At 42.3% G+C, this 15,932-nt stretch overlaps 1 protein-coding gene across 2 annotated transcripts in view; it reads left to right on the top strand.

The window, feature by feature from the left end:
* Tmod3 (tropomodulin 3) overlaps positions 1–15,191 on the top strand; it is a 56,471-nt gene extending 41,280 nt beyond the window's left edge. For both annotated transcript variants that reach the window (XM_034508989.2, XM_034508990.2), the window contains exons 6-10: positions 1,183–1,313; positions 2,447–2,554; positions 4,937–5,080; positions 8,390–8,534; positions 13,167–15,191. In XM_034508989.2, coding sequence (XP_034364880.1) covers positions 1,183–1,313; positions 2,447–2,554; positions 4,937–5,080; positions 8,390–8,534; positions 13,167–13,201 — 563 coding nt within the window. In that variant the 3' untranslated portion in view covers positions 13,202–15,191. The remainder of the gene's footprint in view (positions 1–1,182; positions 1,314–2,446; positions 2,555–4,936; positions 5,081–8,389; positions 8,535–13,166) is intronic.
* Positions 15,192–15,932: the final 741 nt, after the last annotated feature.

Below are 15,932 nucleotides of genomic sequence, written 5' to 3'. Positions count from 1 at the left end.
ATATGAATTTTTCTTACTTTCAAAAATAAGTCAAACCAGAATCCAAGTAAGGTTACACGTTACATTTGTTTGGTTTTCCGTCTCTTTTTCCTTTCTTTAAAAACCCCTTTTGCCATGTTGGACATGTGTAGATCTGAGACAGCCGTGGGAGTTAGCTCTCTCCTTGTGGGTCCCAGAGAGTGAACTCAGGTGGAGGCTTGGCATTAAACACCTTTACCTGCTGAGCCATCTCAGCAGCCCAGAATATGGAAACTGTGTTGCATTCTTCACAGTTCCTCTCCTCAGCATCATCCCCCTGCCATGTCATTTATTTCACCAGTGAACTAGGTTATTTGCCAAACAAAAGTTCTATCTACTGGATGTGGTTTACTGCAACCCAGGGATGTTATTTTATGTTTTTCTGACTCCCATGTTTCTGTGAACTTTTAGGTCAGATGTGAATGTAGGGATTTTGCTTTGGTGAATATTGTGAGGAATTGGCAAATGCTTAAATATCAGTGTATCAGTGCAGTCCCTCAATTTTGGAGATTGTCAAGACTGGTCACCGAGGAACTGTGTGTGCTGCGGTGGTACACACCTCCAATCTCAGCACTCGAGAGTCTAAAGCAGAGGATTGCAAGTCCTAGGCAGCCTTGTTTCCATGGCAAGGCTCTGCTTTAGAATGAGAGGCCGGGAAAGAAAAAGATGAGCTGACTCAGCACCAGCCTGATCCGCCCACTGTTCCCTGTGAGCCTTGCATGTAATTGTAGCATCCCATCAAACAGATACTGTTTTAAGTCAAGACTTATTTTTGTTACTTCGTCCCCATATACATATATATGTCTCACAAATTAAGAACATTTAAAAAGCGTAACCCAATGCCATTATTAGATGCTGGACCTTTAAATACTCCCGTGGTTTTATAAAACTGAGAACTCCCTTATTTCCATTGAGCGAAGTGCTCCTCCATCTGCTATGGGCCACTAGCTGGAAGAAAGCCAGCTCATTAATTTAAATGGAAGCAGACCTGCTCTTCCCTTGTTTTCTGTGTTCAGTAACATTCATTTGGTGACATAAATAACTACCAGCATATAAAGGGTCTTTTAGCAGTTCTGCAGAGTGAGGATAGATGCCCAGGTTGATGTGTATCTCCTTAGTCTCAGCTGTCTCAGTGAGCCCCTCTCTTTCCATTTGCTCCTGCAGATGTGGTTAAAGGGGAAAAGATTCTTCCAGTGTTTGATGAGCCACCAAATCCAACCAACGTTGAAGAGAGTTTGAAGAGAATCAGGGAAAATGATGCCCGTCTTGTTGAAGTTAATTTGAATAATATAAAGGTAAGTGTGTTAGGCATGTAGTATACATATGTATCAACATCAACACATGATGTTTGCTGTGTGTCAGTGGAACTTAAGGTAATAACGAGACGGTTCTAGAATGGAGTCTTAACTCCTTGCTTTAAGGTGAAGTATACTAACAGTATATGAATGCAGATTCTCTCAAAGTTTAGAAATTCAGTGTTACAGAAAGTATTTAAAGAGTTTACCATATAAAATGTAAGTCCTACACATAATAAATTTAATTTTTAAAATACTGCCCACTTTTTTGAGACAACAGTTCTTCTGTGTAGACCAGGCTGTCCTGGAACTCACTCTGTAGACCAGGCTGTCCTCAACTCAGAGATCTACCTGTCTCCTAACTTTAGCCTTTTGGGTTTTGTTTTAATCAGGTTTCTGAAGGTATTTTTAATATAATTAAGTAAATGTCTTACAGTGTACAGTCCTGAGTTATACAAGCTGTGAGACACTGTTGTCAAGTAGTAAAACAGAACATAAATGACTGACTGATGGATGTAAAGCCTGCTGACCTGTTAGACACTCTTTAAACCCCTTTGTCATCCTCTGTCCACCCCGTCAGCTACTCACTCTGCCATCTCCAGCCTTCAAAATGAGATTTGGTTTGCAGCTTTTTGAGTCTAGCCTTTGGCAGAGTGCACTCGATACTTCCCATACTGAGTAGGTTTCACTGGGTTGTTCTTTTCCACTATGGAGTCATTCTCACATAGGTTTTACTGTAGTTTGTTTATTCATGAGTCAGTTAGTCAACATGGATTGCTTCCAGTTGAGAATGGTTATGTATAAAGTAGCTGCAGGCGTATGACGTCTTTGAAAAATATAGGTTTTTGTTTCTCTTGACCAAATGCCTAGAAATTGGCTTTCTTACTGGTTTTTGTTTTTTGGTTGTTTTTTTTTTTTTTTTTTTTTTCAAATTATTATTCCTGATAGTTTGTTTGTTTTGAGACAGGGTCTCTCTATGTGGTCCTGGTTATCCTAGAACTCTGTGTAGACGAGGCTGTTTGTATGCTTCCTGGGTGTGTTTTAAAGCAGACAGCAAGTATAAATGTTTTTGATGGACTGAACTTCTTGAAAACTAAGATGCTGATGGTGTTTCGCATTCCTTGTCTTTCAAGAATATCCCAATTCCAACTCTAAAAGATTTCGCGAAGACTTTGGAAGCCAACACACATGTGAAACATTTCAGTCTCGCAGCCACCAGGAGCAATGACCCCGTGGCTGTTGTAAGTATGCTGTGATTGACAATGTCAGCCATTCCCAACTGGTATCTACAGACCTGTGTGTTATAGTGAGATTAAACCAATTTGTTTTGTGAGACAGGATCTCTGATAGTCCAAGGCTCTGTGTAATGGAAGGTGGTCTTGAACTCCCTTGTTCTCTTGCTTCTGTTTCCCAAGTGTTGGGATTATAGGTCTATACCACTGCACCCGCTTTAGCGTGTGTGTGTGTGTGTGTGTGTGTGTGTGTGTGTGTGTGTATGTGTGTGTGTGTGTGTGTGTGTGTGTGTGTGTGTAGTGTCCAGTGGCCATGGATGAACAGTCTGTTTTTCTAAGTTCCAATAAGAAGTTGCTTTTGCAGCCAGAGTGGATGACTCTACCTGGGTCATTAAGGCCCATTGTGGCAAGCAAGTTCTATTCAACCTGCTTAAGGCTGGGAAGAGCACATGTGGGGGGGGGGGGGAGGGGGGAAGGGGTAATACATGTGTTACAGTGTGTATGTGGAAAACTTGTAAAGTTGGTTCTCTCCTTCTACCATGTTGGCCCCAGGGATGGAATTTGGTTTGTTGGGCTTCACAGCAAGTACCCTACCCACTAAACCATATCATTGGCTCTAATTTATGTTATATGTATATTTATAATCACAGTTTATCAGTCCTCTAACTTTACTAGTTCCCACACAGATTCTTCCTCATCTTCCCAAGCTCTGAACATTGGAATGATCCAGAGTTTTCCGCTTTTTACCTTCACTACTGCCTGGGCAAGCTCATTTTAGTGCATGCTGGCAACTCCAGCACTCTTGTCTCCTTTGTATCCCTGTTCTTAACTCTGCACTCACACCCAGCTACCTACCAAGTAGCACTGCCTGGACGGCTAACATGACTGAACGCCCGACCTGCCCCATGCATGGCCCTGTTAATCTACTTTCCTTGGTGACAGGTGAAGAGTTACCCTTAACTTACAACCCTAAAGCATATATCCTAAAGTTCCCTTTCTTACAACCTTAAAGCATATATTCAGTCCTGTCTCCAAAATATTTTTAGAATCTAAGATAGTTGTGCTGGTTCACACAGGTAATCCTAGCAATTCAAGGAGGCAGAGGTCGGAGGATTGCCATAAGTTTGAATCCAGCCTGCTTTACATAGCAAGCTCCAGGCCATTCTGGACTACATGGTGAGATCTTAGCTGAAAAAAAAAAAGGGGGTTTGAGTTCCTGTGTGTGTGTGTGCGCGCACACACACATACACACATACATGTACACACACACCCCACCGGCTGGTGAGATGAATCAGCAGGTAAAGGTACTTGCTACACTGGCCTGACAACTCTAGTGCAATGCTCAGAACTCACATAAAGGGAGAAAGAGAGAACCAGCTCCAAAGTTTTCCCCTGACCTCTACATGTACACCATAATGCATATGCATCCACACACATCGTAAATACACACATAGACACAATCATATTTTTTAATTGCCTGGATCTGGGTGCAGTGGTGTATGCCTTTAATTCAGCAATCTGAAGGCTAATCTCTGTCTGTTCCAGGCCAGGTAGGGTCAACACTGCAAAACATTTCTTAAAAGGTCATGGGGAAGGCTGGAGATGTAGCTCAGTTAGTAGAATGCTTACTTCACATGCACAAAGCTCTGGATATATCCCCAGCACCACACAAACTGAAAAAATGTGGTGGCACATACCTATAATCCCAACATACACTGATAATACCTATAATTCAGGAAGCAGAGCCAAAAAAGACGAGAAGTTCAAGGCCATCCCAGCCTGGGACTCAATAGGGCCTGCTTAGGCCCTACATGAAACCCTGTCTTTACCCATGGTTGGCGCACGCCTTTAATCCTGGCACTTGGGAGGCAGAGGCAGGTGGATCTCTCCAAGTTCCACGACAGCCTGGTCTACAGAGTGAATTTCAGGCCAGCCATGACTACACAGAGAAACACTCAAAGGGGAAAAAGGAGGAAAGAAAGAAAATATTTTCGGTCTCCAACCATTTCTCACATTTTTATTATTCCTGCACTGGCCCTGCAGACTTCTCTTTCCTGGATTATTGCAATTGCCTCTTATTGAACCACCTCTTAAGAGTTAGAAATGAAAAAAAAAAATTTTAAAAAAAAGCACGAAAAATTAAAAAAAAAAAAAAAAAAGAGTTAGAAATGTCAGCACCAGAATATTACATGTGACGAAATAATGTAAGGATTATATATGGTGATATACGTGGGAGAAGTAAGTAACAGAGAGACCTGAGCAGTGATGTATAAAACCAAAACAGTGTAAAGAGAAACTTGAGAAAGGTAAATTCATGAATTTTCTTATGGCACGTAGCAAAAAATAGGCACTATCAGATTTTAATCTCCAAATATTTTCTCTAATTTCTAGGCTTTTGCAGATATGCTGAAAGTCAACAAAACTCTGAAGAGCTTAAATATGGAGTCCAACTTCATCACAGGCACTGGGGTTTTAGCACTGATTGATGCTTTGAGAGATAATGAGACCCTGACAGAGCTCAAGATTGACAATCAGGTTTGTGTTTTACAGTAGCAGCTCAGAGGAGACTGTAGCCCCCACTGCTGGGAGGGCTTGCAAGAAGGGTTGCAATCCTCTGGGAAGAAGGCAGCGGAAAGGGGCGATGATGCCAACTGAATACACAGCAGGTCTCTGTAAGTCAATTTACGATGTTAGATAGGTGGCTGATTTGAACTGTAAAGACTTTTCCATGTGACTTTGTCCACTTTTTCCTCAGCTCTTTGAGAGATCCACACAAAAGGTTTATTACCATATATATGTATGTTGGGGGCCGACTATTAGCAGAAAGCAGCTATCAGCTTTGCAGCCATCTTGAGCCATATACCCTGACATGAGACTTGGATTACAATAGTCTACAACAGCTGAGCACACTCTGATAACATCTTGCTTTGGATACCTTGGGTGTGTGAGATTAAAGGTGTGTGATTTAAGAGTGTGACCTAGAGATCAGATTTAGAGACAAGACCTAAGGGTATGATTAAAGGTGTAACTTAGAGGCGTGGCTTAGAAGTGAGAATATAAAAGGCGAGAGGCAGACAGATGAGAGAATCAGACACTTTAGAGAGTACAACTTAGAGAACAATTTGGAGTAACAGAGATTCAGACACTAGGAGTAGGAGTAGACATTAGACACTCGGAAGAGAACAACAGGAGTACAACTAGGAACTAGGAACTAGGAACTCAAGACTTGGGACTTGGACTAGGAAGAGAGACTGAAGAATAAACGGGATTAAATCACACTCTGTCTGGTCTCCATTCTTCGAGTCCGTCCTCACTCTCTCTCTTGCTGAACCCTGATCCTCGGACCGGAGCGGCAGCTTGGGCTGGGAAACAGTGGCCGCCAAGCGTGGAGTGGAGAGGGCTGCAATATTTTTGGCCACCCAAACGCGGGGCAGTCCGGGCCTCAACATTTTGCTCGGGCCACGACATACATACATACATACATACATACATACATACATACATACATACATACATACATACATTCATATTCTCAAATATACCAGAGATGAATCGAGTTGATGGCATGAAAGAATTAAAGTAGGGCTGAGGAGACGCCTCAGTGGGTGAGAGTGCTTGCTATGGTTACAAGAGGACCCGAGTTCAATCTGTAACACCTGTGTAAAAATAAATAAATAAATAAAAAGCTGGACATAGCTGCATAGGCATAGAACGCCTCCAGCATTGGGAGCCAGAAAAAAAACAGATCTCAGGAGCTTGACAGCCAAGACAGCAAGCTTCAGGTCCGATGAGAGCAACATCCCAGTGCCCAGTTGTCTGAGGATACTGGCAAGCCCAATGCCAGGACATTCACTAATGTGGGCCACCTGTTTCTAGGCTGACTTGTTTTTTACAGTTTCTTTTTTTATAGGAACATGTCTACATGTTTATGCATGTGCGTGCATGTGAGACTAGAAGCATTGGGTTTCTGGAGCTGGAGTAAAACATGGTTGTGAGGCACCTGATGTGGGTGCTGGGACCTGGACCTGGGTCCTCTGGAAGAGCGCCAAGTGTTAGCTGCTCAGCCCTCTCTCCAGCCTCGTAGACCTTTTAAAGGGGGGAAATATACATGCTAGAAATACTTCCATATAGACCAACTATTGATTTTTTTATTTGAAAAATAGTTTTGAGGACTGGAGAGATGGCTCGGTGGTGACATTCTTGCTGCATAATCATGTGGACCTGAATCTGGGTCCAACACCCACAGAAAAGCAGGATGTGGCAACGCGTATCTTTAACCCCACCTCCAGAGAGGCAAAGACAGGCACATCCCACAGACTCACTGGCCTGCCAGCCCAGCCAAAACAATGAACTTCGAGTTCAGTGAGAAGCTCTGTCCCAAAAAATAAGGTGGAAAATGATAGAGAAAACCAGTCAGGATCAGCCTCTGGCCGCCACTCATGTGTCACTCATGTTGACAAATGCACCTGCAATTGCATGTGCGTGCACATACACATAAAATAACTTTAGTTATTTGAAAAGATATTTGGTAAATGGTTCCCTGAGTTCTTCAAAATAAATTTGTAGACTATGAAGATAGAAAAGATTTGGTTATATCTAAAAATTGAGCCAAGATGCTCCTTAATCCATGATCTCAAATTTTTAACTGAGATATAACTCAGTGTGTGATGTTTGAGATACAGTCCTGGATGCTTATCCATGTTGCAGTCCATGTCAGAGCTCCCACATGTACATGTAGTTTCTATGTGGGGACTGTTAAAATAACACCGAAGAGCTGGAGAGGTGGCTCCGCAGTCAAGAGCCCTTGTCGCTCTTGGAGAGGGCCTGGGTTCAATTTCTAGCATCTAAATGGTAGCTCTAACACATTTTCCTACCTTCATGGGCACCAGACATACACATGGTGCACATGCATACATACATACATTCATATATACATACATACATACATACATACATACATACAGGCAAAACACATATCATATGCATGAAATTTTTTTAAAAATCAAAAAAATAAAAATAATGTTCTCATGAATATTCACATAAATTTTTATGAACATTCATGTTTATTTCTTGGACCTTATATCTACAAGTGGAATTGCTGGAGAGTATGATAATTCTGTATTTCAAGCAATTGCCAAGGGCCTACTTTTTTACATTCTTGGCAACTACTTCAAGAAACAAAACAAATTCAGGGTCACGCTGTATTGCCAGACTGTTGTTGATCTGGGATCAAATGCTGCTCCCACCTCAGCCGGCCAGTACCTGGAACTCTGAGTGCACATTACCATGCCTGATGCTTCTTCAGTACCTGGAACTCTGAGTGCACATTACCATGCCTGATGCTTCTTCAGTACCTGGAACTCTGAGTGCACATTACCATGCCTGATGCTGCTTCATCTTCTCCCTTGATTACTTTGTTGGTTTGGGTTTGTTGGGCCAAGGTTGAGACAGAGTCTCATGTAGCCCAGGCTAACCTTCAACTTCTCTGTATGAGAGGATGACCTTAAATTTCTGCTATCAGCTCTAAGGACTGGGGTCACAGGTGTGCACCCCCACAAAGCCAGAGCTTTGTCGGCAGCCCTGGGCTATTTCCTCAGCCCTTTCTGTTGTCTCCATTATACCCATCCTTGAAGGTATGAGGTGCATTCATGGTGTCCTTTTTATTTCTATATGCGTTGTTGGTGTCTATTGAACTTTTAAAACTGTGGGTTTTGTGTATTTTGTGGAAGTTGAGAAAAATTAGACTAACAATCAGTATGGGACTGAAAAATCTTAAATCTTAATTACCTAAAAAATGTTTTAATCTGGTTTATTAATACTATTCTTTATTTCTGATTCTTCCAGAGACAGCAGTTGGGCACCTCTGTGGAATTAGAAATGGCCAAGATGCTTGAGGAAAATACAAATATCCTTAAATTTGGATATCAGTTCACGCAGCAGGGACCACGAACCAGGGCAGCCAATGCTATAACAAAGAACAATGACTTAGGTAAGATGTATGGGGTGCTGAGTCATATTTCCAAAATATAACACTAAGCTATTTTTAGAAATAAATTTTAACATAGAAGTACCTATCTTTAGTGTCTAATACTGCTGGGTCCTTTATACTGTGAGTCAGAGCCAAGCCAGGTTGTTGTGGTCTAGTGTGTTAAACCAGCTCCTGTAACAAGCACCTGATAGCTTTAAGTGAAACATTTCATTCTTGGTTGTCAGTTATTCCTTGTGCTTTGAAAGAAAGAGTTCAACACCACCAGAAAGCATCTGGCCTATTTGTCAAGCAGACCCAGGCAGAAATTCAGCTTCCTTTAATGAAGTACTAAAGAAGTACAGTTTGATGTGGTGCAGGGCCTGCCTCTGCACTGCCGCCTCAGGTTCCCTTACCTCAGTTCCTTGTGATCTCTGACTGAAATGCATTCTGTAGCCCTGGATGGGGTATAAATATGGTCTTCGTAATTTTGTGTCTCTGCATTTCCAGAAAGTGACTCTCCTCTTAAGATGTGCTATTTGCCACTAAAATGTTTTACAGGATTCATTTCAGGAAGAAGACTAAGTCCTCAACAGGGTGGTGTTTCCAAGCACTGTGGTTCTTTTAAGCTTCAGCCATGTTTGCCTTCATATTGCTGTAGTTTGTTCCTGTAATCCAAGGTTACGTGAGCAGTATTGTGTAGCTCACTGTCTATGACAGGTACCCAGAGACATTTTAGCCACTGGTTTTCAAAAGAGACAACGTCCCTTTGCTGAGCTCTTCATTCCAGATGTGGTTTTTAGTCGTTCACCTGGTCTGTGTTGGTTCACTCCTGCAAGCGTTTCGACTTTGCTGTTCAGAGCAGTATTTTTTTTTAAGATTTATTTATAATATATACAGAGTTCTGCCTGCATGTATACTTGCACACAAGAAGAGGGCATCAGATTCCCTTATAGATAGTTGTGAGCCACCATATGGTTGCTGGGAATTGAACTCAGGACTTCTGGAAGAGCAGTCAGTGCTCTCTAGCCCCAGAGCAGTATTTCTTAGATCTGGACTGCACTTTGTAAATAGTTGAGAACCTTCCTTCCCTTAGAGATTCAGATTTAGAAGAGGGTGGCACTTGGACACACTGACCCCTAACAGGTACTGTAATTCTGTTGTGAGTGGTCCCTCACTCAAACACAGTCTCTCTGGGTGTCAGGAGATAATTGCTTTCTGAGTCTGATGTTAACACATATCTTAAACACGTACATGTTTCATATGTATTTTCTACTTACCACAGCTGTCAGACTTTAAAATTGCCTTTTACTTTATGTTAGTTGTAGTTCATTTAAAGTGTCTGTCTCCAGATAAATTTTGGTTTTGAGCAAGGTCTTGCCATTACAGCTCAGGCTTGCCTCCAGCTCCTGGTGCTCCATCCTCCTGCCTCCGCCTGCAGAATGTCTGGATTTCTAGCACGAGCCAGCATGGCAGCTAAACTGTTTGTTGGGAGCCAACAAGATGACTCACTGGGTAAAGTGACTGATACTGAAGTCTGACAACCATGTAGCAATGCGGAGAGAGACTCAGTGCCAAGATGTCAGTTTCTGACCTCACATACACCGTAGCACACATGTACACACATGTACACATCATACACAAGCATAATACATAAAAATGTTAAAACAAAATAATGTTTGCAAACATTACAATTTTTTTTTTTAGCATAGGGACCATATTGCTGTCAGGAGCCATGTTCAAAATCATATCTGGCACATAGTAGGTATTTAGTAAAAATGGATATACCTCAGGGATAGAGTGCTTGCCTGGCATGTTCAAGGTCCTGGATTTGATCTCTAGCAAAATCAAGAAGAAAATCAAAAAGAAGAAAGGGGTGGGGAAGGAGGGAGGGACGGAGGGAGGGAGAGAGGGAGGGAGTGTGTGAATAAGGCAGTAGGGTTTATCTTTATTCAGTTACAGTTTTATGGTAACTGTATCATCTTAAAATAAGCTAGGCAGATCTTCCATTTCCCTCTCGACTAAAACTACCTTAAATCCCCAAATGCCACCAATATGTATCACCCCTAGTCATCTGTCACAGGTAGATGACACCCACGGGTATTGTGTAATCGCAACCCATAAGCCTCATAGCAGGGAAGTCACTCTTTGTAAGGTCTCAGCAGTTAGTAATTAAGACTTACTAACAATTGGCTACCATGGAGGATCAAGAATTTTATTCATGGAAAGAAATTGGACCAGGTAGATAAGAAGGGCACCAAGAAAGAAAGAATAATCAAAAGTGGTGCTCTGCCCTCTGCCCTCTGCCCTCTGCCCTCTGCCCTCTGCCCTTGCCTTGTGCACATAGCAGCTGCCTCAAATCTGCTCCATATTCATTGTCTTTTAGTGCACTGCGGTCTCCGTCTATAGACATAGAGCCCGGGGATCATGCTTTCTAACACATAGATCCCAGCAGCCTGACAAGACTCAAAACTAGCCCGGTCTCCTGGGCAAATGACTTTTCCTCAGCTCACAGATGGGACTGTAGCAATCTTTGTTCTCACTCTTACGCATCTTCTCATTGTTTTCTCACTCTCAGCTATCCACTGAAAACCTCTGCCTACTCGTCATCTCTCCAGCTAAGAAGTGTCACAGCTATAACAGACGAGGTTGTGTGGGACACATGCAATGTGCACTTCAACTTAAAGCTTTTCACCTGTACGCTAGCTTTCATCATCAGCTTTCTATGGATTTTTGTTTGCCGTGCTTTCTTGTAGATCCTGTCTGTAACATTTTCTAGAATTTTTTTTTAATAGCATGCATTTTAACATCTGAAATGGTTTGCCAAAAACAGCTAGACCCTGCCATAAGAATTGCCTGATGTTTCCCTTTCTTGGGTATATTTGTATTTATTTCAGGTCTTCTTGACTTTTTTTCCCCCTTAACTTTTCAGTAGACACTTGAAACGTGTTACTCTTCCATAGGTTAGAGTCAGGGAAGCATGGGTAGGTAAGTATAGTTCACGGAGACTGGATCCTTTGCCTTTATTTTCTGATTCCACCCAGCCAATGACTGCACAGTTCTTATGCACACCAGTGAATGTCTGGTCCCAGCAGTCAGAGGTCAGAATAGCATGGGAGCAGCCATTACTCTAGCTGGGTACAGAGCAAACAAGATCCCAGCCCTGTCACAGACTCATGATATTATACCACTGCTGAGCTCACTAGTGGCAGGTCAGGTCTTCAGCTCCAGAAACTTGCTGTCATGACTAGCTCCTCTGACAGCCAGTTTAGGCTAAAGAAAGAGGCTTGTGACTTGTGACTTGCATCCAGAAGAGAAGTGGGGAATCCATAACCAGTCCTATTGAATCAGAGAATCTGAGTGCAAAGTGCCAAAACCAATAGCACAGGGGTGCATATCCGCTATGGTAGCCAAGTTGGCTGGCCTCACTAGAAAGATGGCTTACCAGTGCCTCAGGGCCAGCGTGTGATGTGAGGTGGTGGCTGAAGGTGAGCCTTCTGTGCTAAGGCACTATGTTCTCAGCACTGCTCCGTGCAGCAGGTTAGGCCCTAGCTGTGGCTGTGAGCGTTAGCCACCGTTATTCTGCTACAGAGGAAGGTTGAGACAGATCCGGAGAGGTCGATTGCCACAGCAGACACCACAGGAAGGTGGCAGAGCTGTGGTGGTGTCCCTTTGCTGACTCTGCACCTTGGTGTTCTGGCCTCTGAATGGTCCTCAGGCGTAATGCGGAGTACTGAAATGAAGTGCTTGGCAAATGCCCTTGGTGACTGATGCTGACAGCAAGTTCCTGACGCTGAAGACCTTACCTGCCTGTCGCGGTAGCTCAGCAGTAGTGTCACTAGTCCGTAGAAAGGCTGAGCATCGTCAGGCATGAGCGTGTCATTTGCTCCGTCATCTGGAACAGCTGGCTGGCCTCTTTCAGCAGCCAACATTTAGTACCCAGAAGGAAACTCTGTAAAGACGGGAAATTTGGAAAGCAGTTGCAAGTCAGCTATTACATTTAGAAATGGTGGAAGTATTGTTATAGATTCCTTCAGTGTAAGGAACTATATCTAACCAGAGGAGCATGCAAATAGTTTTCAGAACACTTTAAATTTTATTTTGTGGTTTGGTGTTTTGCCTATGTTTGTGTCTTTGTACCATGAGTGTGCCCTAGTGCCTGTGTAGACTAGAAACAGGTGTCAGATCCTCTGGAACTGGAGTTACAGACAGTTGTGAACTGCCAGGGTGCTGGGGATCGAATCTAGGTCCTCTGGAAGAGCATTGAGCCATCTCTTCAACCCCCTAATATAACTTAACCATAGCTCGCTGATGTCACTACAAACATCATTGTACTACTTGATTATTTCTGTAAACTTAGCTGTGTGTTTTTTTCTCTAAGCAAATGACTTGAAACTGAGTGCTGAGCACTCTGGCTTCCAGCCAGCTGCTGTGTAAGCCCCGGTGTCATAAGGTATGCAGCTCTTGTTTAGAAGCCTCTTGATTTTCAAGTAAATGACAGTGGCAGATGACTGAGTGTTCTGTTAACGGTCATATGAATGAGAAGTACTCAATTCATGTTTATGAGATTTTAACTGTATTATACAGAAACTTATTAAAAGCATGGTAACATTTTATAATAAAACATGGATTAGTAACAGACTTTTTTCCCCACAGTGCGCAAGAGGCGAGTTGAAGGAGACCAACAGTAAGCTGCTGAGGGAACCTTTAGAAGACTGCAGATCACCAAAGGCTCCTGTTTGTGGCAGCAGATGTAAAAATTTCCTGGGAGGAAGGGAAAGACTGGAAATCTTTTTTTAACTATATGCATTATTTTCCTAGCTTAAGGTATTATATTTGATTTGTAAAATCAGTAATAGGTAGTGTTTTGTATTTGTAGCATTTCTACTGAAAGCAGTTTAATTTAGCTTAATCAAATGGTTTATGATGATTTTTTAGGTAAAAATGCAGTTGTAGAAAGTTTCAGAAGTCGTTTATGTAAGAATAACTTGAATGAACATCTTGAGGACCAATCTTTTTTTAAATCAAAAGGGACATTGCTAACTCAGTACTAATGTGGCTCCACATACATTAAGGATAAGGCACCTGATGCTTTCCTGTTTAAAAATTAGGCAAAAGTTTGCTTTTTCCTTATTTGGGAAATAAAATGTCAGAATTTTAAAAGATAGCTCAGAATCCATTATACCTACATAAGCCAAAGCAGGCCTCCAGGAGACAGAACAGCTGTCTGTTGCAGGTTTCTGCACACATCTGACACGTGTCTCAGCTACACGGGGTTGGTTGTGTATGTCTGTCTGTCTGTCTCCAGTACTCCTTAGTTCTCCCCACTGCATACCTTGTTAAAAGTGTAGTTATAAGTATTTCTCCTTACTGCGGGCATTACATTTTTGTACAAGCTAATGGTTAAAAAGTATCCAGGTAGAGAGCTTATTTTTCCCATAAAAGGCTCTTGGCCAATCCTCAGTTACTTAGAGTAAAAGAGAAAAAAGGAAGGCGCTGTTAGATGTGGGAGAGTTCAAGCCTGAGAAGCCCGCACTGGCCATTACGCTGATGAGCAGTGTCGGCCGTGAGCTCGCTGTGGTGGCTCACTCCTACAATCTTAGCGCTTGGGAAGCTGAGAAGGGAATGTTGCCAGATGTTCAAAGCCAGCCTGAACTACATAGGAACCTCCAGGTTAGCCTGGGCTACATATGTGAGAACCTATGTCAGCAAAAGGAAAGAACAAACCTGTTGTCTGGTAAGAAGCGCTCTGTGTGATTCCACAGGTGCAGCGCAGCATGGCCTGAGCACAGCCAGTCACACAGACTGCTGTTCTTTAGAAATCCAATTGCAGTAGACGTTTCCGTTCATCTTGTACTTTTAAAGTCCAAATAGTAAAAAATAATTTCTGTAACATAGGTTATCCTTATCACCCAAGCGTTAGAGTGAGGACCTGAGCTGTGTACAGTGGGGGTGGGTGAGGCTGCCCACGGATGCCCTGCTAGAGGATTTGGGTTTGTATCTATGCTCTGCCCCATGCAGCTCCTACAGGAGTAGCAGAGGCACGCACAGCCACAGACAGTGGAGAGGAAGAAGGCCGGGGAAGCATGAACAAGTCAATGTTTGCTTATACCATTCCAGTGTAGTCTGTAATACATTATACAGCGGAGAAAATACTTCATAAGTAACCTAAGTGCGAATTCATCCGAACGAATAGATACCTTTTAAGAATTGTAATGGAGAACAGTGTTGACCTTGATCTTTAAAAGTCTGGCACCTCTTTTTAGTAACAGTATTTTTAAGTTCCTCTGAGATTTTTATGACATGGTAATAAATTAGGACTTTGCAATAGTTTTTATTTTAAGCCAGAGATTTTTCTAAACTCACAAGTTTTATATCAAGTTGAATGATTATCTAAGAGAATATTCTTCACATTTTTAAATTGCCCTTTTAAAAAGCCTTAAGTTGCCCATTTTATAAAACTGTGTATTCATATTTGTCTCAAATTGTAATTTTTAGTATATCTACATGAAATTGTATACATTAACTTCACCATTAGTAGCTAATATTCATGCCTTGAAAATAGATTTTGGTGCTATACAGTTATAGCTAAAACCTACTAGAAGTTTGAAGAATACATAAAATACATTTTCTTTGGGCCTGTCATTTCAAAGACCAAATAAACATTTTGTGTCAAACATATTAGCAGACTGTTGGTCATTTCAAACAGGGTGTTCGTGATCCTTAAGTTGCACGTTTTCACTAATGGAATTAGCTATGTCCTTTACAAGGGGCACACTCCTGAAAAGTTACATGGAAATACAACTGGAAAAAATTGTTTTACAATTGATAATCCCTTCATATGTTTTCTTTGAAGGTGATAAAATTATAAAAGAATATCTTAAAACAATATTAGTTGTATGGCACATTACCTTAAACCTTATTGCCACTAAAATGAGACGTTATTAAGCTTCATAAAACCTTATGGTTCCCAGGGCCGGCTTACTTTTTCTGTATAAAGTCAGGAGCCACTGTTACCTCCCAGCAGATGAGTAATGGCGCACCTGGAGTTAAGCCACGGCCGCCTGGAGCCTGCAGGGTCCGGCTGTGTCCTGCTGTGTCCAGCTGTGTCTGGCTGTGCGCCTCCAGTGCGGCTTCACTTTGCACAGCATCAGCTGAAGACACGGCACCCAAGAGAAACAAATGAACTTGTGGGCATCCGAGAGGCAGCAGTCGATGTTGCTGCCAGGCACAGGTGTGACTCCTGGATCTGAACATGTTCAGAACTGTCTTCTCCATCGGCTCTCACATGTCGCTTCCGTTTATGTAATGTTTACTTTACTGCACTGTTATTTGGTTGCCTGAGTGCTTCCCTATAAAAATCAAGTATGGGGCCTGGAGAGACGTCTCCATCATTAAGAAAACTGGCTGCACCAGGCAGTG

The sequence above is a fragment of the Arvicanthis niloticus genome, chromosome 7, assembly GCF_011762505.2.
Source record: "Arvicanthis niloticus isolate mArvNil1 chromosome 7, mArvNil1.pat.X, whole genome shotgun sequence".
Taxonomy (NCBI): Eukaryota; Metazoa; Chordata; class Mammalia; order Rodentia; family Muridae; genus Arvicanthis; species Arvicanthis niloticus.
The sequence above is the reverse complement of the archived record's forward strand: the minus strand, read 5'-3'. Positions and strand labels throughout refer to the sequence as shown.